General features: G+C 35.4%; 1 protein-coding gene across 2 annotated transcripts in view; it reads left to right on the top strand.

Annotated features, from left to right (window-relative positions):
• The window catches only part of TLK2 (Serine/threonine-protein kinase tousled-like 2), a 50113-nt gene that overhangs the window by 10636 nt on the left and 12686 nt on the right, over positions 1 to 26791 (top strand). Inside the window, exons 8-15 of one of the 2 annotated variants that reach the window (XM_051216433.1) lie at positions 4284 to 4375; positions 9375 to 9464; positions 11748 to 11917; positions 12562 to 12812; positions 13465 to 13572; positions 14352 to 14449; positions 15359 to 21459; positions 25226 to 25512. In XM_051216433.1, coding sequence (XP_051067023.1) covers positions 4284 to 4375; positions 9375 to 9464; positions 11748 to 11917; positions 12562 to 12812; positions 13465 to 13572; positions 14352 to 14449; positions 15359 to 15671 — 1122 coding nt within the window. In that variant the 3' untranslated portion in view covers positions 15672 to 21459; positions 25226 to 25512. Of the gene's footprint in view, positions 1 to 4283; positions 4376 to 8904; positions 11918 to 12561; positions 12813 to 13464; positions 13573 to 14351; positions 14450 to 15358; positions 21460 to 25225; positions 25513 to 26791 lie in introns of those variants that run through there. The other variant, XM_051216432.1, reaches the window with a different exon arrangement.

Raw genomic sequence — 26791 nt, 5'->3', positions numbered from 1 at the left:
TCATAAACGTAATATGATCAATAAAAAACTAGACATAGACATTGTTTACTTCTAGTTCATGGTCACCTTTTTCTAACATACTCCTGCACCAGCCAGAATGAACCAATGGATTTCCTCAAGGTCTATTACACTGATGGATTCTCGTAAACTCATCCCATCGGGCTCTGAACACGATGAAGAGCAAAAACAAATCAGATCTAGGTTAACCAAAAGTTTAAGGAACGACCGTGAGCAGTGATAGTCAACGAAAACAAAAGAGATGGAAAAGGCAGCGGCTGTAGGTAACACCAGACAGCTCTATAGACTAATAAAAGAAACTGGAATTAATAAGTCAAGTGTAAGTCAAATTATTTCGGAAAAAGACGACACTCATCTGCTTCCAGTCCAGACGTTTAGAACGATGGACGGAACATTTCAGAGAACAGTTCAGCTGGCCTTCAGCTACTCTACAACTACCCTCCATTCCCAGACAGTGTGAATGGAACATTGAAGTAGGTCCCCCAACTCTAGCAGAAGTTCAAAAGGCTATAGTTAATCTGAAACGAGGAAGGGTAGCTGGTCCAGATGGATTGGCTCCAGAAGTCTTTAAGGATGGTGGTCCAATTTTAGCGATTAGGTTGACTAATATTTTAGCTAAGATCTGGGAGTTAGACGTTATTCCATCTGACTGGTCACAATCACTTATCGTCCAAATATATAAGAGAGGGTTAAAATCATCCTGTGACAACCATAGAGGGATTAGTTTAACTAATATAGTATCTAAAATACTAGCCTCGGTAATTATCAGACGCCTAACTAAGACTCGTGAACTGCAAACACGAGAGAATCAAACTGGCTTCAGACCTGGTCGTGGCTGCATCGACCACATATTCACCATTCGTCAGGTTCTAGAACATAGGCATACTTATCGGCGTCCGACAATGGTGGTCTTTCTTGACTTAAAAGCAGCATTTGACTCCGTAGATCGCGAGATTCTGTGACAGTGTTGTCATTGAAAGGCGTACCTCAGAAGTACATAAACCTTGTGAAGGCTCTTTACTCGAACACTGCCAGTCGAGTCAGAGCTTATGGCGAACTGTCATCTGATTTTGCAACCTCAAGTGGTGTCCGTCAAGGCTGTCCACTTTCTCCATTTTTGTTTAACTTCATCATAGACCTACTGATGGAAATAACATTCTCGTCTACTGAATTCCCGGGCATTGATCTCCTTCCAGGAGGTCCACTTATCGACTTAGAATACACAAATAACATAGTCCTGTTTGGTTAAGACGCTGATAAAATGCAGAGTCTTTTGGTAGCACTAAGCAACAATGCCAGAATGTTTGGAATGCGCTTCTCTCCCTCTAAATGCAAGCTGCTGCTTCAGGACTGGTCTGCGTCAACACCTGAACTAAGGATAGGGAGTGAAGTAGTCGAACGCGTTGACAACCTCACATATCTTGGAAGTCTGATCAGCCCTAATGGGTTGGTGTCTGACGAAATCTCAGCACGGATTCGAAAAGCTCGTTTGACTTTTGTCAACTTACGTTGATGGGGTTGCAAATCTTTATCAATTGAGATGGTTGAGTCACGTGCCACGTATCTCCGAACACCGACTACCTCACGCGCAATGCTGTGACTAATGTTGGGTATGGTTGGAAGGAAGTTAGGGATGGCCAAACCAAAACGTGGCATTAGTGCTTGAAGTCACTAACTTCTAGTCTGAGCCATGTTGGTTGATGCAGACTACTTGGTTTGAGTCGGCGTGACTATCGTAACCAATGGTTGGAGACTCTTGGTGACATGGCTCAGAATCGATCACAATGGCGTCGGTGTATACACTCTCTGTCTTCCCTTAAACTAAGAGATTAAAATCGCTTCATATCTTTCTTTCTACGAACTAATTCTTTCTTCCTGTACTATATCCTTATCGCAGTCTTCCTTTTATATATTACCACCTCTGAATTAACTACTTTTATGAATCCGGTGTCTATCTTGTTTTGTTGATGTGAGGTATGGCAACTTGGAACGATGCATATATGTGCCTGGTCATACGTTGTAGCTGACCGACTGACCAGCCAGAATTGTGTCGAGGAGTGTGGTGGCTAAGTTTATGTGACGTACGTCCCAGGCAATTCAGTTGTGGAAGAGAAAACTATGTGTTACCTATGATTAGCCATCACCTATCTATGAAATCGTTGGCTGTCGAAATGATTCATGTTGTTAGATGCAGACTACTTGGTTAGGGTCCGCGCGATAACCGGTAGTAGTTGGAGACAGTGAGCGTCAGTCATCATCAACGTAGATACGTGATATGTGCATTTGCCAACTTGCCACATCACATTAACACGACAACATAAAAACAACAAAAGGGGTCTAAATAATCCGATGATGATGATGATGATGGTGAAAAAGACTGAACATTTGGAATATTGTTCAAAAAGGCAGAGTGAAAAGGTATTTTTGGAGGAATAGTGGAAATCAAGATCTAGAGCCAATGAATATTTATAACCTCGTCAACCGGTTTATCCCCTTTAGCTAGTACTCTATACTTAACCTCAGCATTGATGTTTGGTGGTATGACTCCGAATCAATCATAGTTACATTCACTCTATCTTCCGTTAGGTCTTGAGTCCCAAAATTTCCCTGTATATACATTTTCACTCCGTCTTCTCCAACCAGGCCCCCAAATGCCCTGGTACGGCGGAGAGTGGGGAAAGTCAACTCCCTCTCGAAACGCTCTCACATGGCCCTCATATACAGCCACTGCCAGGGAAGTCCTACTCAATGCCTTCTCGTGACGGGGGTGTTGTTTACGAAGTTGAGAGGACGAAAAGCGAATGTCCGGTGCTTTCACCGGCTCGGTGGACACGAAGAGTCCACCTAAGAGAATTGTAAAACCCTGATTCCAAACCAATGATGCACATGGGCTCCAGGATTCTGAAGGAGCAAACGGCATATGAACCTATTGTTGGTCACCGGCTACCATGGGACTGCATCTCCTGATTTTGCTCCACTGCCTTGTGGATCAGACTTTTAGGTCGAATGGCTCCGGATGTGACTCCCTAAGAAAACCACCTGCTTCGGTTTGGGCGCCCGAACAGCATCATAGCCCACGCACAAACCATGTGACTTGTATTGCCCATATGTATTCAGTGCCCCTTTGTACCAATATTTATTTGTTCAAATAACTAAAATCTAACCATCTCAATGCGTGGTAATTTCAATTCCTATTGCCATTGCATTATTTCAACTCCTTCGCCATTCGTTTTGTTTATTTCATCTTTCATGCTAATGTCACATGATAAATTGGTCTATACGTTGATTAATACCGATTGAGTTGGCTATCCCTTTGTATAAGTCTTAAAATTGAAACTGCATCCAATCCTGATGGAAACGTATAATGCATAATTTCGAAGTGCGCGTCATGTATGTCGTTAAAGCTCATTTTAATGTTATCTCAATGGATTGTGGCCTATTTAGTTGTTTCTCACTCTCCTCTGCTGATGTGAATTATAGCAGCCTGTGTCTAAATCTTACCTTCTGTATAATGTCTATCCAACCGGTTTTTCATTTTCAGTGTGTTTATATAAAATAGTATTCAGTAGACTAATAAAAGTAATGAGTGTAATAAATTTATTTGTTCTCCACTTGTCCATCTTACAAGCTAGATAACTGAAACATAGTAAGTAAATTATTTATTAGGTACTGTTTTTTCGCTTACCGTATTTAATTTGTTCTAATTTGATCCTGTATCCAACCACTACAAGATAAATCAAAATGGATACATTTCGTATAAATGTACTAATTACCATAACCAATGGTGATTACAGTACCAGTGTTTGACTGAGTCTTGAAGACTATCTAGTAGCTATAAAAAGATACCGATCCAACAAATTTTTATCTAAAATATTTTGAGGCGAAAACCGCTTCTCCAACGTCATTCACTGGCACTATTACGTACAATACTATTCACAATAAAGTACATTAAACCTATACTTAATAAATAAGTTGATTAAACATAGGCTACATCTCAATGCATATTCTTCAACCCATTGGAAGCACTAGTAAAGTTACCATTAATTATCAAGGTGTAACCCATTCACACCATTTCGTTGTAGCAGCATTTAACTAATACTACTATATACACCGAAATAAATTCGGCTGATAAGTATTTGTTATCTGGAGCGCTTCAGTGTCATACTAATTATGATGATAAAATAATTTCTATCAATTTATTTCATATAATATTTCTTTAAATATTCTCAAATGTTTTGTTTTCTCGTTTCTTTTTGTTTGCTCAGGGTTTTGATCTCGTAGCTAATCGATATGTTGCTTGTAAAATTCATCAGCTTAATCCTTCTTGGCCTAAAGATAAAAAAGATAACTACATTAAGTAAGTGAATATATATATATATATATATATATATATATATATATATATATATATATATATATATATATATATAGTGTCCGTGTATCTATGTTGGCTTGTTGTGTGCCGAGTTCATTAGAAAAAGTTGTGTAATTATATTTATCTACACACTGCCCCGTAATTTTCCCAATCCTATTAGAGTACGGTTGCTTAATGTATAAAGCACTCAAGTTTTAACTAGTGAACTGAGTACTTCGACTCCACCTCGCCCACATCAGTTTATACAGATGAATATTATTGTTTACTTTCGCACCTAAACTCCCACAAAGTCGTTCACATGAATTAGTACTTGGTAGATAGACAATATTATGACTTTTATTTATTACCAGGCTTATGAGTCTTGTAAGAAATTTAAAAATCCTGTAGAAACGTTTAGTACCCTGTCGTTTAGATTTGAACTAATGAATCTGTTTGAAATAATGAATCATGGAATTGATTTAATCATACAGTTGATCCAGTTCAGCTGAAATCCATTTTAAAAGATCGATCAAGCTAGTTGACATAGCATGTTATGGAAATTAAATCAATCATTATTCTTTTTGGGACTAAAGTATCATTGAACTCGAACATTCACATGTTTCAAAGTTAAGTAAGAATTTCCTGATGAATACGAACAAACAATAATAATTCGAACTCATTTTCTGCAATAATCACAAACGTGTTTCTCAACAATAATGACTATCAGAACTCAGTAGCTAAGTGGATAACGCGATGGCGTTTGAAGCGAACGTTACTGGTTCCGAGTCCCAGAGTGAACATCGACTCTGAGATGCAGGTACATCCAGCTGACGAATACCAAGTAGGACGACACGCGCGTCCTGGATTCCACTGCTAGCCATCTTTGCTTATAATACTTGCAAATTAAGGCAATATCGAGGCAATATGCACAGTATGCACACATGCCAATAGGAGACTGATCAATTGCAGTCCTAAACAACAATGCGAAGATTCAAGTAAAACAGTACCAAGTGAATTAATAATGACTATGATTTTTGTATTCCCAAAATGCGTTAGAAATGGTGTTCATATAGATATTTGACGACAGTTTATGTCATTTCAAATGGATCTACTCTTGTCAGTGGGAAAAGTATTTCACACCTTGGTAACAGTACTAGTTAGGTTGTTTATCTGGTTTCTCATTGTATCGTTCACAATATTTTGTATATCATTAAATCTACCTCCAGTTCCTTTGACTAGTGCTAAGATTCTCAGTGGTAGTGGTCTTTTTACTCTCCATTTTTCATTGCTGCTCATGACACCAAAATAGTTTATGGTAGAAATAATTGTGAAAAATCCAACGCACAAATCGTGATCCAAGAACGTTTTAAGTTCTAGTTAATCGTTTTCATGTAAAAATTTAACTGAAGGCTTAGTATGGTATTATAGTATATCTATGTATCTCGATTATTGTAAACAGAATTTCTCACATCGTCAACATGGACATTTTAATATTAAAATAGTAATATTCTGGTTTGTTATACTCGGGTCATGAAGAAGAAAATGCTCCACATACATAAGGAGTTGCAATGATGCTGTCCAAACAAGCACAAAACGCACTTATAGGATGGGAATCTCATGGACCAAGGATCATCAAAGCCTCCTTCAAAACAAAGAAAAAGGGCATTTCAATGAACATCATCCAATGCTATGCGCCTACCAACGACCACAATGAAGACGCTTAAGATCAATTCTACAATAGGCTGCAGTCAATCATCGAGAAGTGCCCAACAAAGGACCTGACCATTCTGATGAGAGATTTCAATGCCAAGGTTGGAACGGACAACACTGGATATGAAGACATCATGGGACGACACGGACTGGGAGAAAGGAACGAAAATGGTGAGAGATTTGCAAACCTATGTGTCTTCAATAAACTGGTCATAGGCGGCACCATATTCCCACATAAACGCATACACAAAACCACATGGACTTCACCGGATCACACTACACAGAACCAAATCGACCACATCTGCATCAACAAAAAGTTCAGGAGGATGATGGAGGACGTGCGAACCAAGAGAGGAGTTGATATAGCATCAGATCATCACTTGCTGGTTGCCAAGATGAAATTGAAGCTCAAGAAGCACTGGACAACGGGGCGGACAATATCACAAAAGTTCAATACAGCCTTTCTTCAAGATACTGACAAACTCAACAAATTCAAGATAGTCCTCAGCAATAGATTCCAGGCCTTTCATGATCTACTCAATGTAGAAGGAACTACTATAGAGAGCAACTGGAATGGGATCAAAGAGGCAATCACTTCAATATGCCATGAGGTTCTGGGTCACAAGAAGCACCATCATAAGGAATGGATCATTGTTGATATACTTGGTAAGATTCAAGAAAGGAGGAACAAGAAAGCGGCAATCAATACCAGCCGAACAAGAGCAGAAAAAGCCAAAGCAGAAGCTGAATACACAGAAGTGAACAAACAAGTGAAGAGGAGCATCAGAACCGACAAACGTATATATGTGGAAGATTTAGCAACGACGGCGGAAAAGGCTGCAAGAGAAGGAAACATGAAACAACTGTATGACACGACAAAGAAACTCTCTGGAAATCGCCGCAAACCAGAACGACCAGTGAAAAGCAAAGAAGGCGAGGTAATCACCAATATCGAAGAACAACAAAACAGGTGGGTAGAACACATCAAAGAACTCTTGAATCGACCAGCCCCACTGAACCCACCCAATATCGAAGCAGCACCCACGGACCTCCCAATCAATGTTGGCCCACCAACAATTGGAGATAAGCATGGCCATCAGGCAAATCAAGAGTGGAAAAGCAACAGGACCAGACAACATACCAGCAGAGGCACTAAAAGCAGACGTAGCAGTAACTGCAAGGATACTCCACATTCTCTTCAATAAGATTTGGGATGAAGAACAAGTACCAAAAGACTAGAAAGAAGGAGTTCTGATAAAAATACCGAAGAAAGGCGATCTCAGCAACTGTGATAACTACAGGGGCATCACTCTTCTCTCAATACCGGGAAAAGTCTTCAAAAGGGTATTGTTAAACAGGATGAAGGACTGCGTAGACGCCCAACTTCGTGACCAACAGGCAGGATTCCGTGAGGATAGATCGTGTACAGACCAAATCGCAACTCTACGGATCATTGTGGAACAATCAATTGAATGGAATTCATCTCTCTACATCAACTTCATTGACTACGAAAAAGCATTTGATAGCGTGAACAGAACAACACTATGGAATCTCCTTCGACACTATGGAGTACCTCAGAAGATAGTCAATATCATACAGAGTTCGTATGATGAATTACACTACAAAATCGTGCATGGAGGACAGTTGACAAAGTCGTTCGAAGTGAAGACCGGTGTTAGGCAAGGTTGCTTACTCTCACCCTTTCTCATTCTTCTGGTGATCGACTGGATCATGAAGACATCAACATCTGAGGGGAAGCACGGGGTACAATGGACATCTAGGATGCAGTTGGACGATCTAGACTTCGCAGATGATCTGGCCCTTCTATCCCAAACGCAACAACAAATGCAGAAGAAGACGAACAGTGTGGCAGCATCCTCAGCAGCAGTAGGTCTCAACATACACAAAGGGAAAAGCAGGATTCTCCGATACAACACAGCATGCACCAATCCAGTCACAATTGACGGAGAAGATTTGGAAGATGTAAAAACATTTACATATTTGGGCAGAATCATTCATGAACGTGGTGGATCTGATGCAGATGTGAGGGCGCGGATCGGCAAAGCAAGAGCAACATATTTACAACTGAGAAACATCTGGAACTCAAAACAACTGTTAACCAGCATCAAGATCAGAAATGTCAATACGGTTCTACTGTATGGGGCGTAAACCTGGAGAACTACGAAAGCCATCATTCAGAAGATACAAGTGTTTATTAACAGTTGTTTACAGAAAATACTTCGGATCCGTTGGCCAGACGCTATCAGCAACAACCTACTGTGGGAGAGAACAAACCAGATCCCAGCGGAGGAAGAAATCAGGAAGAGGCGCTGGAAGTGGATAGGACACACATTGAGGAAAGCACCCAACTGCGTCACAAGACAAACCCTCACATGGAATCCTCAAGGCGAAAGGAAAAGTGGAAGACCAAAGAACACATTACGCCGAGAAATGGAAATAGACATGAGGAAAATGACCAATAATTGGATGTAACTAGGAAAGAAGACCCAGGACAGAGTGGGTTGGAGAATGCTGATCGGCGGCCTATGCTCTATTGGGAGTAACAGGCGTAAGTAAGTAATATTCTGATCGCTGTTAGCTAATAACCTCGAGTATTTCAACAAAATGTTGTGTTTTTCCTTTTCCGAAACATTTTCGATTTTTGAATCAATCGTTTTTACCAGAGTTGTGAAAAACACTGTGGCTCGAAGCTTGACCGTCTTTATATATATATATATATATATATATATATATATATATATATATATATATATATATATATATATATATATATATAATGTGAATTTTCATGTCTTTCTTGGCTCCGGTTTATCGCGTGATCTTTCTAACGATCGTCAATATAGTCCAAGTATTCCGTATTTTACATTTCTGTCTCCTTTAATATTATTTTGCTTGAACTAGAACACTTTTTGTCCATATGGGGTCGTGAAGATTGTTAAATTTTTTTGAAATCATGAACTGATCGATGTTATAATTTTATTTTAGTTAATTCTAATAAGTCAGCCGTTATTGAGGTAGGGGTACCTTTAGTTTCATATCTAGTATTTTTTATTGTTTATACCATTTTTTAAGTGATGAAATTTGACGTTAACACCAAACGCATCTATTTATCAATAGACAAGCTTGTTTTTTATCTGCTTATTCCTAAAGGTTTTCTCTATGCCGTTTAGTGTTCGCAAGCTATTTTAGAGTCAGTGGTTACTTAATTTTATTTGAGTAATATGATGTTAACTAATTTCTTTTTCTGAAAATAATCGAATATTTTTTATAGACATGCGTTAAGAGAGATTGAGATTCACAAAACGTTACACCATCCGAGGATAGTAAAAGTATTCGATGTGTTTGATATCGATCATGATGCGTAAGTTTAATTGTCAACTTTCATATCTTAACATTGCATACACGAAAGCTTATTCATTATCGTTTCCCGTTTTTATACTAAGAGGAACATGTATCCTACATTCGATTGATAGTCACTATTTCACACAATCTAAATTGCGATGCTGGGTCTCGGTTGGTAATAAATTCAAAACAAAGCACATAATTTGATAAAAAAATTTGTTTAGTGTACATTAACTCATACTGGATTACAATCACATTTGGCATGGGCACTATTCTACAGAGAAAACCTTGTCAATTAATACCACCTACTAAACCATGAATCTTGTCCAATATAAGGCTTAAGTCAGCTTGACTTCATAATGAAGTCGGTAAATAATATTTGGTGTGGGAAATATAATATGAAATTTTAAAGTTCAAATAAATGTGTAGATTATCCTATTTGAAATATTCTTCATAAAATAATATTTACTTTGTATAAGCATTTGAAATTGAACATATTAGCTGAAAGCAGTTCAACTGAAATCACTGTGATTTCACGGTTAAGGGGATCAAAAGCTTTTCCAAAAAAATTAAATAAAGTTCTCGTACAACTACCCAAAGCCAGCGTCTACAACACAAAAAATCGGCAACAAAATAAGTGATCATAAAAATATAAAAATAATTTCGAAAATGGAATGGAGACTGTGGGATAGTAATTACTGATGTATACAAGATATTTAAAAACGTTGAAAAAACCAAATGTAGAGAATTATGGAATGATATTACTTTGAAAATTTTGGCTTACATCAACTAAAATAATCTGTTGGGATTCTTCATCAGACCTCAAGTAGCTTGTGCTAGACTTAAATAATTCATACCTCCAGTTATTGATAGTATAGATCCGCGGTGTCTTCTGATTTGCACTTTATTCATATTCCAACTTGCTTTTGTTCTGACCAGCATCCTACACCTAAGTTGATGGTAACTGTCTTTGTATTGTATTCTAGCCAATTTTTAAACGTAATATGCTCTATGCAAACGTTCATCTCCACATACTCACTTTATTCACCTTTAATACATCACAACTGCTGCTTCATGAAGGTCTTGTTATGTTTTCGTGTAAATATATCCTGTGTCAGATTCACTTGAATAACACATCCGAGGTCTATTTAAGTCAGAAGATTGTCGTGGTTACTCAGAAATATTTATAAGTATTTATCAAGCATATATGTTGTTCTATAATTAATCATAATTAGCTCGACTTTATCTTACATTCAAGATCATAGGACAAAAACAAAAGTCAATTGTAAACCAGTCAAACGTAAAAATGATAGGTGTTCATCTTGTTGTGCTGATGAGGTATGGCAACTTGGGCCGATGCACATATGTGCCTGGTCCTACGTTGTAGCTGACTGACTAACTAAATACGGCTGTCCATGTAAAACACTTTACAACCAAAAGAGCATAGTCATTTTGTCAATAATTAATTTAACCAATGATATACCAGTAAAGGGGATGAACCATGATTACTAATAAGTAATATAGTCATAAAATAAGAATTTCACACTGGTTTATTTAAATGATCAACTTTTAACTGTGGTTCTAACTATTATCCACTCTCTGTATTTTACTTAAGAACTGAGGTTCTATAAAAAATATTAATACTAGTAGTCTCAGAGTTCGGGTCATGTACATAATTTCCATTCTCCATTGATTGATCACTGAGTAGTGACCGATTTCATATACCTCAAATTCTTAGTGTTGATCGGATCCTATCGATCAAGTTGCGATATAGCCACTAGTCTAAGTGACGACTTCTTGTGCAATATATTAAGATGCAAGATGATGGTTAGAAGTAGTCTTCAAGAAACTCTGAACATAGGTTTCGTGCTACATCTCAACATAATGTACACGATCTCGAGTCACGCAGACTAGTGGTACACTACAAATTGGTTGATAGAATCCGATCACCAAGATGGACTTGAGATACATGAACTTGGTCACTACTCAATAATCTATCAAATGGTTATTGCATCTCAGTCCTACAGGTCAGTCGTGGCCCAAACAGCTAGGTGGTAACGTCTCTGACTGTAAAGCTGGGTGACACGGGGTCAAATCTTACAGGTAGCATTAGATACACTTTGCTAACGAGTGCCATATGTCACAAAACTTACGCTCAGGGTTTCTTGTTGACTAACTCTGACCATTACCTTATGATTTTCATTCATCTCGCGTTCAGTATACAAATATGTCATTCAGTTTGCTTATTCCTGAAATCATCACATATTCTTAGACTCTCTTTCGTATATTTTTGGTTCTGTAGATTTTGTACTGTACTTGAATACAGCGAAGGTAATGACTTGGATTTCTTTCTTAAACAAAACAAAAGTATTCCGGAACGTGAAGCCAAGTCGATTATATGCCAAGTGGTTTCTGCTTTGAAATATTTAAATGAACGTAAACCTCCAGTAATTCATTATGACTTGAAACCAGGTATGTACAGTTGTAAATCTGCGCTTACCTTATGATTATTTTTTCCGTTCTGTAATGTATATTAAAACGCTATGACTTGAAATGCACTTTAATTTCCTAAATAATTGCGCAGTTAGTTTCACTGCCATCTTCTCTTACATATGGATTCCACTGCTAGCTATTATCTATCTCTGAAATCCTCGTGACTAAACGTCAATGTCGAGGCAGTCCAAACAGGATCTAAATCTATCAAAAGAGACTAATCAATTACAGTCTTTAAACGTCAATGGGAAGATTAGAAAAAGCAATACAGATTAATTCTGGATGAATTATTATCGAAAGGCAGGTCAACTAGCCAATAAAATAAGTATTTCTTCCATCAGAATAACATTTTTATGTATAAAGTATTAAGCACCGAGTTGACGGTGTAGCATTGTTTCCATAAACAAGTGAGATTTATGTGTTTGTTACACGTATTCAAACTAATACATCTTCATTTATATGAGACGCAAATACATAATAAGTCACAGTGCTTCCTTCTACGCTTATGATTATTTGTATCTTTTTCATCAAAATGTTTTCAGGCAAAACGAAACATTGTGATGAATTTCCGTAATGGTTATATTGTGCGTGACTTTACTTACTACTTTACTAACTCATTACAGGTAATATTTTACTGGGTTCCGGCCAAGTTGCTGGTGAAATCAAAATCACGGATTTTGGTTTAAGTAAACTTATGACAGAAGATAAATACAATCCAGAGACTGGAATGGATTTAACCTCCCAAGGAGCAGGCACTTATTGGTACTTACCACCGGAATGTTTTGAGACAGGGCGGGAACCTCCAAAAATATCTTCAAAAGTGGATATATGGTCTGTTGGTGTAATTTTCTTTCAGTGTTTGTTTGGAAAAAAAGTTAGTTTTCTGTAATTTCCCACTTATTTTCAACAAGTTATTATTGTTCTTAAAAACTAATTAGTTATTTTACATTTATACTGCCTACCTTTTCTCTAACTACTACATTTTATTGACAGCATTATCTTTCCATCGGATAACCTAGCTTGAAGAAATGATCAGTTGCCAAACAGTTGAAGGCCAAGAAAGACTAGATAGCTAGACAGAAAAGTTTTAAAATTGAGTTAAAACCCCATAAACCACGTATTTAAGTGTAGCCATTTATTTACTAGTAATGATAAGCCTTGAAATAAATCCTTGCAGTTCTGCTGTTTAATTAGTGACCAATCATATCGATATAACACAGTTATAGCAGCGATATCATTGAATAATAATCTCTAAGTCGCTAGTCGATCGAAGTTGAGTTCTGATAATCGTCTAATGTGTCGTATTTGTCACGAAAATTGAAGTTCCTCAGGTTTGTTTCCCATATGATGCATTGCTGAGAAGTCCCAAACCAAAATGGATCAATTGTCAGGTGATTTCTGGTTTATTCATTTCACGCCATTCCATGATGAGAAAACCACTTTTCTTTTTAATTCTGATATTGAAGTAGTATCACTGGTATATAAACAATAGATACATTTTTCGTTTATTTTTTTCCAATATATAGCCATTCGGTCATAATATGTCCCAAGCTGATATTTTGCACGAAAATACAATTCTCCATGCACGATCCATTGTATTCCCTTCCACTACAAAAGTTAGCGACGGCGCAAAAGTAAGCCTGTTTTGCTCACTTACTGTAGAATTTCTCGTGTTGGATTCACATGCTTAGCTCACTTTCGTTTCAGTTAGTAGTACGTCACATAAGTCATTCATCCTTGTCTTTTACTTCATTGTTTGTTTTCTGTGTATTAGATAACCAAATCTTGATGCGGTTGGTAACTTACAAGATGTTTCCGATTATGACCTATTACCATTCATTAGGATAGATCTGCTTAAATTTCCGTGCAATATCTGCTGTTCGCGACCATCGGAAAAATACTATGACCAATCATTCTCCACTAACCAGAGTTTCTTATCTCTCAAGTCAGTGTTAACAAAGTTAAATTTATCAATCCATAGGATTTAACTTAAATCTGTGGACCAACATATACAGGACACAAAAAACAATTCATCTTTTTTTCATCAGGAATACAGTCAAAGCACAGCCTATAGTTTAGTGATTATGATTTGGTTATTTTTCTAAATCCACTGATATTTTATTGGTAATAGATAGACTGAGTAACAATATTGTTCGAGACAATTTTTTATCTCATTAATCTGGCGTTTTGTACACTAGTGATGTACAACTTCGCCAAATAATTCTGTGCTTAGGCAAGCAATATTATCACAAATGACCGATTTAAAATTTGCCTCATGTCTTACCAAAGTTTACACCCAGTACTTGAAGTTGTCTCATGATACATTTTCTCATTAATAAATTGTGTTTAAAATATTCTTACAAGTTTTTTTCCTTTTTTGTTAGTTCATTGATTTCATTTTTTATTGTTTTAGGAATTTATTCGAAAGTGTTGTACGTATAGAAAAGATCTCCGACCGGATGTCTTTCAACTTAGCAACGATGATTATCTTAAGCCTAAAGCTCAACTCAAGTAAGTATTCCCTTGAATACCTTTAATGTACACATATAATATTACAATTGTATTCTCAATCATTTTTATTGATTATGTTCAACACTATATAGAACTTCATTCATATGTGTAATGTGTATAACACCTATAGTTTAAAATTGCTCATTTGTTCTATTCGTATTTTCCCCAGTCATATATTTTATTGAATACAACCAATTCCTTCCACCTATTTGGCTATCATGATTATCGTGATTTATTTTGACAGTCTTCAGCAGGATTACATAAATTTCAATTAACCTGTTCTTTCCGAACGGTTTCAGCAAGTTGAATGAGATCATTATCTTTCATACAACTACTTAGCTTAATATATCAATTCGTAAATATTCGTTAATTTGCTTTAATATGAAGGATATAGTATGTATCAATGTCAATGCTGGACTTGATAGCTTTGAATAAACTGATCATTGTTATAATCCTAATGAGCAAAAAATTTGTATTTCTGACGTTTCGTGACTCAATGTATGCCACTTCTTCAGAGTGAATAAATAACCGCATTAAATTAACATAAGTTTAAATAGTACATACATAATAATAATAATCTTTTCTTTATTAATACTCAGCTTTGTCTTCACTAATTTTCTGTGTAAGAATTCTATTACCGTGCAGTCAATAATGTCCTTGAACACTAAAATATTACTATCTAGGAGGATGTTATCATTATCTAATTTGGCTGAAACAATTTAAATATACTGATTATCGTTTCGAGTATAAAGAGCTCAAGTGGTTCTGTTAAGTTGATGTAGCGACTAGCGTTGCTTTTTTCAGATGTTTGTGTTCATCAGAAACACGTCAGTTTTACATCTCTTGTGCATTATAAACCATCTCACAGTAAGATTTTTTGTCTTGACCTACTTCATCTCCATTTTTCAGACATTATCTCGATACATCTACACTCCCTGGTCCTGTCGGTGTCCCACTAAATATTGCTACTCCCCCGCCTTCAACTTGTATTGATCCCTCAATCCCCACTCCTGGTAGCAACCAGTGTATAATATCTGGATTTCCAACAAACAATCCTGGAAATTGCGCTGCCCAACCTCACCCACAACATATCCTTCAACATCAACAGCAGGCCACATCTTTCTCCGTGCTACAGAATCAGGAAGCTACTCCATCATCACAACCTTCAACCTTGCCACCACCAAATCAGACAGATTTTATAACAAGACGTTGTATTAGTTAAGCAATAACTGAACGTTATAAAGCGAATATTACACTTCATCTTTGTTTAACTAATACAACGTCTTACCATAAAAGTTTTCTGATTTGTGAGAATATCGCGTCATTTCATCGCAATATTAGCGATCAGCGATGCTGCTCCTTGTAATAGTTTAGACTATGATCATTGCTCTCTGTCCCTGCGTGTGTATTATCAATTTCTTTTCAATGTTGAAGCGTAATAGTCTTTCATATTCCCAATAAGAAAGATTATCCTGGAAATCTTAGTAGAATAAACCGCTTTTGTCTCTAACCTATGCGTGATGTTTCAATAGTATTTGAAATGAAGTTTCATAATAATATCTGTGTTCGATACCATATGTTTGATTATAACAAGTAATTACAAGCACAAGATCTGCAATATCTCTACAACTTCCCGTATTATATTCATTCAACTTGTAAATAAAAAAATTTGTATTAAAAAATCTTAAACACTAACTAGCTGTTATTTATCTTCATTCACAAGTGCTTTCAAGCAATTTGGCGTTTTTGACATTTTTTTCTCATCTTATGTTATACTTGATGTATGAATCCGATTGTAGTCGTTTATTCAAAGGACAAAAGGTACAGAATATGTCAATCGCTGTGATGGTGTTGGTGAATCTTTCTTTATTATGCAATAGTTAGCTCTGTTATAGGTTTCAAGCTCTTTATAGAAATGATTGAGTACATGTACGAACTTAACGTACGTAATAATTGGGTTTAAATAGTTTTGAAAGATGAAGATTTGTTACAGTATTTACACAGTTATAAAGCAGTTGCTTTAGAAGTTACTTCTAATTTTTTATGTATGGCGAATGAACGGAAGGCGTACGTCGATTTCAGTGTATACTTTTCCGTTTCGATAATTCCCATTCTTTTTTTTTACTGTATTGACCGATACAAATTTAAGTTACATTGACATCAAATGATCGTGTTTTGCAATATGATCACATTGAAGTACATTGTACCAAAAAGTTAACTGACTAATTCCAAAACCACCAAATGTGTGGAGAAAATGTAGAGAACTGATAACCTAATTCGTTGCATTTCGATCAAATGAATGTTAATGTAAAAATGTTGGCGCTGGTGACTAATAACCTTTGTTCTGCGCTACAGGAATATTAGTAAAGTTCCGGTTCCAATAATTACCCCTTTTAACTTATAAAGAAACCATAACCTTTTACTAGGGTATTTTGTAAGCTGTTAGAAACAGTGGCTTAATGATTAAAGCCTTCTTTCAACCTATAATTCGCTGGTTCGGACTCTTCTCCACTTATGTCAATTTGGACAGCTGACAACCCTCACATTTAAAGTAAGGCTTAAATCTGAGTACACAATCTTATATATGAGTTTCATCCCGACGAATTACGCGGAGGAATTGGAATTTATTCTCGAATGGAATCTAACACAGTTAATCGTACCAATCGGTTTGTCTAAAAGAATGAAGATTTGACTCGTATAGTTGATACCAGTACGGAATTACTCGTACATTTATTTGTAGTTTTATCAGGATCTCAGTCGGCTATGTTTCAATATTTTAAACCTTTCACACGACCAATTTTCGATAAATTGTTGAATAAACTTGTTGAAAACAATCTGTTATTTTCAGAAAGTTAATTGATCCTTTTTCTAAACCAATAAAGTGGACTAATAGCATAAGTAAAAGGGAATCCAAAGCTGATTAATTCTTAAGGGATATATTTGTATTCACATCCGAATACCAGGTTCTCTGGTGTTTATGACTGATAAATAGTCAAAGTCATACTGTTTACACAAATCCGAATTCGTTCCAGAAAGTTTGTAACTGCTCATTATTCTGATTTGGCTGCCCATTCACTTTCAGATCATATAGGTTTTTCCTGGTTCTTTAATTATCCTAAAGTTATTACTTTGAAAAAAAGATCATTTATTACGATGGAAACTGATGTAAAGAATCTTGTCGCGAATGTATGATACAGCAGATTCTGATAATGAACTTTGAAGTATAAAATGCTTCTCTCAAGACTCAAGAAATTCTTACACCACTAAAAAGATATATTCAAATCTTGGACAAAAATGTCCCATACTATCATGATTCTCAATGGTACTAGTTTTAGAATAATCAAGATAGCTAAATCTGCTTAACTGAACAATTCGGGGTAATTCTTCATGCTATGAATATGGAGAACTAGTCGATCTGATCGATATCGTGATTCTATCTAACCTTAAACTGGAGTCAATTATAATCTCAATGAAATCGGAACATAAATTCATTTGTAAATAAATATGAATTACAATCTGTTGGGATATTCAGGAAAATATCCCGAAAATTATCCTGTTAAGCCTGATGCTATCCTTGGACATGAAATGGTATCATCTTATTGGTCAATATTTATTTAACGTGTCATTTTCCTACTGGCCATTATTGTACAATGTTATTTTCTATTTTATGGTACGTTGTGGTCTGCTTGACTGGTATATAAACAAAGTATGTTTGAAATATAATGATTCATATATCCGAGGCTGTGACTTATGTTCTGGACTTAACTGGCTGGGTTAGACAGGGAAGCGGGACCAATCAGAACCCTAGGCCGTTCTACGTGTTTGTGCGTCTTTGGTCCGATCAATAATTCGCTACCCCTTAATCAGCAGCATTATTTTTCACAGTTATAACACAATCATTCAAATAGTCATTGAATATAGGCTTCAATATGATTAATATTAGAGCTTGGATTATGATAAGGCCAGGTGATAGGTTTTGATTGTCGATAAATGAGTATGGAGTATTTATTGGTAAATATGGATAGTGAATATTGTCGAGTTTCTTAAGATTTAGATTAAGTTAATGCCTTAAGAAAATGAAAGCATTAGAATGTAATGGGGATCGAGAAGAATTTTAAAAGAGGGTATCTATAAAATGATCTAGGTTTAGTGGGGAATACAGAAAGATTAGAGAAGATTCTTATAAATGTTAAGCCTGACATTCGTTTCTGAGTCAATTCAAGTCGACCATAAATTTCTCATTTCAATTGTTCCATCGTGCTAAACTTAACTGCAAGTATTCGCTAGGTATTGTAGTTAGTTTATTTGCGCAATAAATACATGGTAAGTTATAATTAGTAAGATGTAGTCAACAGATGATTTGTGAAACTAGAACAGTATGGATAAAATACAAAGTCGCAAACAAATTGTTACCCATTAGCATTACATCTAAACATATTCATCCCCAATCATCCACTCCACAGTATTAGGAAAAAAAATCAAAGCTTTTTCGCTGGCTGTCATCAGTAAATCATTAAGATTTAAGTCGTTACTTTCAGAGGTTGAGCTAGATGAATGAATAGCTTTCTGTAAATATTGTGCTATTGAAAGGTGCACCAAAGTAGTACTAACTAAAATTACTTTAGCGTAACAAGAAAATTTATATGAATTGTGAAAAAGGTTCCGTCAACTTTACAATCCAATAATCATTTACGTCTTAAGCGAATTTAAATCATGTTTATCTTAATTATGCTGTAAACAAGTATGTCATCAGTAAGCCACACTATTCGCATCAAATCAAGGGTTTTGGATTTTACTACCAGTCATAGTTCAAATATAATGAAAACTGATCAAAGGATAAGATAAAAAATAATCCACTGATGGCACAACATATAACAACGAAGATAAATTAATTAGTCTCTAATAGAAACAACGAGAAAGTATTTTTTTAAATAAAATTATGTTCAGGATCTTTTTCAAACTGTCCTATATTGTTTCATTCAACACTTAGATATATACAGTGACTGATGTAATAATTAAAATCTGTTCAGTAACTGAATTTTGCAGATTGAATCATACAGCTTGACTTTGGTACCATTTGCTAGAAGAAATCCAGGTTGTCTGGTTCCTTGTGAATATGCGTTATTTCTTTCTTGCAACGATAATTATAGGTACAATTTTCTCTGCATGATGTTTGTTAACTTTTCTGAATCACGGTCATGTTTATTGATTTCACAGAGACTTGTTTCACTTTGATTCTGTCTTTGTAAACATCAAATTGCCTTCTGCACTTCTAATATCTTATTCGGTTACATCTTTGGGGATTATCGCTGAAGAGGTGCGTATCAGTTACTGCCTTTTCGAGTTCCCAATAGTCTATCCTCGTTAGAACTTTCTTCACCGTTTGTATTCTTAGTTACGATAGACCAAATCGAACTAAACCTTAAGATAAAACAAAAAAAGTCATGTTATAAAGTCTATCAGGATTGTGTTGTTTTCTGTCAGTTATCAACACCATAGAACGTACAACATTTTTATAGATCTAGTGACATGATTTATCTGGTTTGCTCGTTAATTCCTAATAATTGTTTAGGTATTTGATAATAAGGTGGTGTTAAAACAGAAGTGGCTATTTGGACACGGGAATAAGAAAATTTTCCGTGGCTGATTTACATCTGTAGAATCACTGAAATTCAGTGTTGTCAGAAGTCTTCAATAATTCCTTGGAAGAGTCAGAAAAAATTCTGAAATTACTTCGACCAGTTAATGCTCTTAGGAAACTGTTAATAGAAATCTTTACGATGTTTTATTGTTCTTTTCTTACCCCGATCAGACAACTACCTATTTTAGCATACTTTCGGACAGCTTCTAAGATCTTACTATCATGTGAGGTCCTATAAATACCTTTGTATTTTGTATATAATCGAATATCGAAATACAGAATCTTGTAAATATGTATAATCGGTGGCAAACCTGGCCTAAATACTAACATCGAAGTATTCATTGTCAAACAACGATTCTTGAAAAGAACGAATAATTCTTAAAGTATTAACAATGATAAATTAATCTTCAGATGAAATTACTACGGTACCCACTAATGAAATTAAATTCTAGAAGGGTAAATAGTTTATTACAACTAACCCGCAAACGGTAAATCATAATAATAAATAACATTTACCATTATTCCAATATCTTAATAAGTATATAATGTTGATCCTACATTAAATGTGGATTAAGCAGCTAGATATGATAATGCATGTTGATACCCTTATTTGATTAAAATGAATTCTTGTAAACTCATTTTGTTTGTTCAACTAATTTGAAATAATGATGTGAAAATTTATATCATTTACATGTCTATCCCTCTATCAATCGAAAAAGGTTACCAATTAACATGCTTATTTAACCAATCATAATTATTCACTTTATTATCTGAGTATATATATGATGATTAAAGCATTAGTGGACTGGTAAATACCAGTCAATTGTGAAGTGGTTCTTTTACTCCATGGAAGAAACACAACTATCTAATGACTTTAATTTTACATCGAAAACTATCACAACTGAAGTTGTTGATGAATATGGCAGTTCCATCGTTTCAACTATTAAAACAAAAAAACGTCGTTCTGGAAAATATTGTTTACATTATTTAAAAATAATCCTCAAAAATATTGGCTTAACTCTATTATTAATTGCATACCTATGTGCTGGAGGTTTTATATTTCGATCACTTGAAATATACAATGAAGCGCAAGATTGTTTTCAACGTCAGAGTAGTTATTTGAAGAAACTCAATTCAACTACACTCAGGGTCATTGGCACGATAAAATCAATTGATTCTGGTAATGTGGATAATACACAGACATTAGATGAAGTTATTCTGAGTATGCTGAATGATTATGCAAATGATTTATTTGCGTTAGACGTGAAACCATCAACAAATTGTACAGCTATATTGGATACATCAGATGGTTCAAAATGGAATTTAGTTAATTCAATTTTTTTCTGTGTAACGGTAATAACAACTATAGGTAAGTTAAAACAATGAAGAATATTTCTCTTGAAAGAAAACTAGCAGATTACTGTTGTATTGTTTTAAAACTTTCTAATATCGAATAATTCCAACTGATTTCAAGACTATCTAATGGATATGATAACACATAAGTTCGGCAGAGAGTGTTTGGATGTCTGAAGTAATAGATATTAGTTTTCAGTCTTATTAAGAACATCAATAGTACGTTCCAGATGCAACCAAATGATAAGTCACAAACAGAAGAATATATGTATTTGGACTCTACTGTAGAGAATTATCCAAAATATAACTGATGGTATTCGGGTTCTATCGTAATGGACATTAACTCTTCAAATCACTGAATCAAAATATTTGTTTTACTGAAAAGAAATTGACCGTTATTTTTGCTTTTTACCTTTATAAATAATTCAACAAATTGAAAATAACAGGATTTGTGTTTAAGAAAATCGACTTTTTAAGCAGAAAATTCCAAGACCAGTGCTTCTAGGTTTTCAATGGTGGTCTAACACTGGTTGATCTATGATGTCAATCAAAAACTCAACAATCTCCATAACCCCATACTCATAATTGCCATATGCTCACTAGTGACTAGCTTCGAGAGGTAATTCTCGAAGTTTTAGTGAGAAGCCGTGACTAGTAGAGCTAATCCATGTCAGATAGAGACAGGTTTCTACTTCAGTACAATAGAAGGTATTCGCGCGATTTCGCGGACTGGTTGAGGTTAGACATTAAAGCGCTGTATGCCGACTCGGCGGTCTAGAAGTTAAGCGTTCCAGCGCGAGAACGAAGATCCTGGGTTCAAATCCCGCGTGCGGGGTCGCGAATGCTTACTACTGAGTCCCGTGCTAGGACGAAACGGCCGTCCAGTGCTCCCAGGCTTTTAATCGTGGTCTAACACTGGTCAATCCATGATCTCAATCGAAAGCTCAGCAATCTCCGCAACTCCATACTGACTATTCTATCGGTTTTTCAAAAGAAATTTTCAGTATTTCATATAGTGTCAATATATTCTTAGGTTTTATGGTATTAGTCATTCGAATCCTAATGAAATATTTTAACTGTTTGCTTACTCTGTTTTGAGAGTCTACATTCTCATCATAAGTTTAAGGACTCATATTGGGTCAGGAAATGCAAAAAGTAGCCTACCCACAGATATATAACTTTTTTTAAGTCTTTATTTTCAATCTGAACATTGTTTTTTGTTAAGTATAATTGAAAAAATCCCCACCAAAATGTGTGGTCCTGCACCAACTTCTTATATTTGATTGAGGGCTGTTAATCAAAATAAAAAGTTATGATTTTCTAATTTAAATGAATCCATTTATTAATTGACTATTGTCCTGATATTCAACAAATGAATTCACTGAGTCTTTATATTCACTCATCAAATCAGTCCAAAATATTTATCTGAGTTAACACTTCTTCTACTCACATAATTATCTGGGTTGCTAGTTTTTCGAATTATGCAAGTATTATATTTGTTTTCCTATCAGTGATCTGTTTCGACTAACTGATGAAATTTAATAACCTTCCTGTTCACTGATGTACTATTATTAAATGCTTAAAACTTATTTTAATTTTAAATATTGTTATACTCAAATGGAGATGTTGTAGCAGAATTCAGTATCTGTGTTTTTTCACCTTTGTTACTTGCGTTCAAATGTTACTAATCGAAACCTGGTAGCTCAGTAGATAATGTGTTAGTGTATGAAGCAATAGTTACTGGATTCGGATCACAGTGTAAACGTTGACACTGTGAAATAGATGCATTCAACTTATGAGCCATCAGTTTCTGACAAGAAATTACTTTCAAATTCTGCCAAATATTCACTTAACTTTCTTCATAAATTCATGTATATATACATGTGAGATTCATTGTTTTTGAAACATTTATTTGACCCCTATTTTTATAATATCAGTTTAATTTTTTTTAAAGTTTATTATTGTCACTTTTAACAAAAATACAAGTAACCGTTTAGTATCAGAAGTGATTTTGTGGACATTATAGTAATTTTATTAGTTGTGGTCATGAGTCAATTGAAGTTAGACCACCACTACCGCGCAGTATAATATCAACAAATCCCCTTCTGATACTAATCAACATATACTCACTAGTGACTGGCTTCAAGAGGTATTTCTTGGAGTTCTGGTGAGAAGCAGTGACTAATGCAGTCCAACCAGGTCGGTTGTGAGATAGTAACTCACTGATGACAATGGTGGATGGGTCGCTCAATTTCGTGGATTGGATGAAGTTGGACATTAACACCGTTAGATGACGGTCAGCTCAGTGGTCTAGTGGTTAGGCGTTCGCGCACGAGACTGATACATCCTAGGTTGGAATCTCATAAGGCGGGATCGTGGATACGCACTGCTGAGGATTCGCACAACAGGACGAAACGGCCGCACAGTACTTCCAGGTTTTCCATGGGTGTATAGCTTCAATTGACTTATGACCATAACTAATAAAATTGCTATAATATTCACAAAAACCTGATATAAATAAATTCTTTTACAAACCTTTTTCAATATTAGATTGCATATTGTAATCACCGGAAACATCATTACAGTGTCCGTCAACTAATATAAACGATGAAAGAGGAATCATAAATACAAAAGAAATATGCACAGAATTTTCAAAGTTATACCAGTTTAACTGGTGCTTAGTCTCATTTTTGTTTTAGAAAATCAAATGAAAATAAAGTAACTGATCAAAGTTAATCAATTTTGTTTAGTCTGGTGGTAATTTTTCTTCAATTAATCTTCAACAAAATACCATACATATAAATCATTTTTTCCAGAATATACCTGAAGAAGAACTTTAAAGAATTACATTTCACACCTAGTCACTACTAAACATTCAAGTTGTTTACTTGGGAATTTCTAGCATATTCTAGAATCGTATCATGTCACTTCGAAAATAAATGAAAACTAGGGATTTTTTATAGCATGTAAGGAATTTTTATAGAGAATTAACCTCAGTTGAAAAATTGTTAAATGATAATGTACTGAATATTTGTTTTTTTTCAAATTCTGAACATCTTAATGATATGAACCAGCCCCCAAATGCCCCGGTACGGCCGAGAGTGGGGAGAGTTCGCTCTTCCTCTCGAAATGCTCTCACATGGCCACGTGCATACAACCAATGTAAGGGAAGTTATACTCACTGTCTTATCGCGGCTGAGCTGGAATTCATTCATAAGCTGACCGATATTTAGAGATATGGACCATTGTATTTTGACTAAGTGATTTAAATGTTCTGTTTTGTGTGGGCTGGTTGATGCTTACCATTGAATATCCTAAAACTAGCATGATGTTCTCTCTAGTTCTCTCTATTTTCCACAATAGTCCTTCATTGGATGTCAGACCTAAGTTTTGTGTTAGTTAAAACTCATCAACAAGAAGTATCTGCACCTTGAGAGAACTGAGTCTGTTCGTGAAATTAAAGTCTACATCAGTCAATTTTGTAGTCAAAGACGTTATTGCTGATCCTGTCATTGCTGAAACTTTTTGTTATTGTCTGTCGACCTAATAGGCTTACGATAATTGTGTATTCACCTTCGACATTCGAATCTGATTACAAAAGGATCACAATCCAAAATATCACTTATGTAAGACCTACTACCTAGACATTTTATGCTCACCTTGTCTGTAGATAACTTACCTTCTAACCAATAGTATTTGAGAAAATTGGTCATAGTAAGTTGATTTTTTTAACCGTAAACAGGATTGCTAGATTTAATCTTTTTTTCTCTCCCTCTCTTAAGGCTATGGACATATTGCACCAGTTACATTTTGGGGCCGAATAACCTGCATTATTTATGCTATCATTGGTATACCATTAATGCTGATCTATCTAGCTATTATTGGTAATTTACTTGCACGAGGGTTTCGTTTGATCTTCTTAAATTTGGTTTGTTGTCGATGTTTCTATGACATAATAAGACGTAAACGTGAACGACGTAGAAAACGTATGCGTCAGTGGGAAGAAAGTCTTCGTGAACATGAAGAAGAAGAGGCTAGACGAAGAGGATTACCATTACCTCCGAAAAAGGTAACAATTTTGATAAAATGAAATATATCCCTTGAATGACTTTATGATATCTTGAATAATGTAATTTTGAGATGATCAGTGAAACTGTTAACTCAATAGGATAATTTTTGGTGATATTTGTTGTTGACGTTGTTGTTTAGGGTGACAATAGAATTATAATAATCAAGCGATTTACCCAGGAAAGGATAACGCTGTCAACAGGAGTGCATATTTACAATAGTTTTATTAATAGATTTAGTTAATACTATAGTGTGCTTTATATTGGTGATAATCTTTTCAACAAATTTGAGAAGGAAATGTTACCATATATAAAGTTGTCACCACCTAGTAGAATAATGGTCATATCAATATCTTTAGTTTATGGATAACTAAAATGTACACAAATGATATGATTCCCAAAGACTCGGCCTAACAGCCGTATCTTAATTGATTGGAAAATGAGTGACCTGCAAGCTAATTTCTCCCTCGATCCTTTGTGTGCATATTCTGTATAAAAGCATGTTATTTTATTAGATGGAAACTATTCATCTGGCTAGTAGTCTTGTCTTTAATTTCTAGTCACTCGGGGGCCTAAGCTAACAATAAGATCTGGTAAGTAACTATCAATCGGTTACATTAAATCATGGCGTTCATCTATCGATTAGCACTCTATTCATCAATTTTAACAAACAAAAATTTGTTTTAATCAAAGCACAGTGAGTGAGGGTTTATAAAATGCTTTATGTTTTCCTTGAGAGTCAAAAATTACGAATCCGAGTTTCATGAAACCGGACTCAACCACGTGCGATCTGCTCAATTATTTTGAAGTGGTAGATTGCTGATGGGATCCAGTGGTTTTAATGTCTACCTTTGATCAATGCAAGATATTGTGAAACACTCATCCACGTTCTGTGTTGAATAATTGTCTTATACCCAACACGGATAGAACTTCACTGGTCACAGATTTTCACTAAACTTCAGGAGTTACATCTTGAAGCTAGTCAACATTGAGGATAGAAATATAAGTAGTGTAATGGATTTGTGGAGTGGAATTTCCAAAAATCATGAGTTGATTAAAGTTAGACATTAACACCGTCGAATCCCAGCTCAGTGGTTTAGAGGTTAAATGTTTACACACGAGACCGAAAACCGGGGGTTTGATTCCCGCACGCAGGGTTATGGGTGCACACTACTGAATAGTCCCATAATAAAACGAAATGACCGTTCACTGTTTCTAGTTTTTCAATAGTGGGATATCTGAAATCAGTTCGTGATCTAAACTGCGAAAATTCTAGAATCT

Source organism: Schistosoma haematobium, chromosome 4 (assembly GCF_000699445.3).
Source record: "Schistosoma haematobium chromosome 4, whole genome shotgun sequence".
Taxonomy (NCBI): domain Eukaryota; kingdom Metazoa; phylum Platyhelminthes; class Trematoda; order Strigeidida; family Schistosomatidae; genus Schistosoma; species Schistosoma haematobium.
Note: the sequence above shows the minus strand (reverse complement) of the source record. Positions and strands in the feature narration are given on the sequence as shown.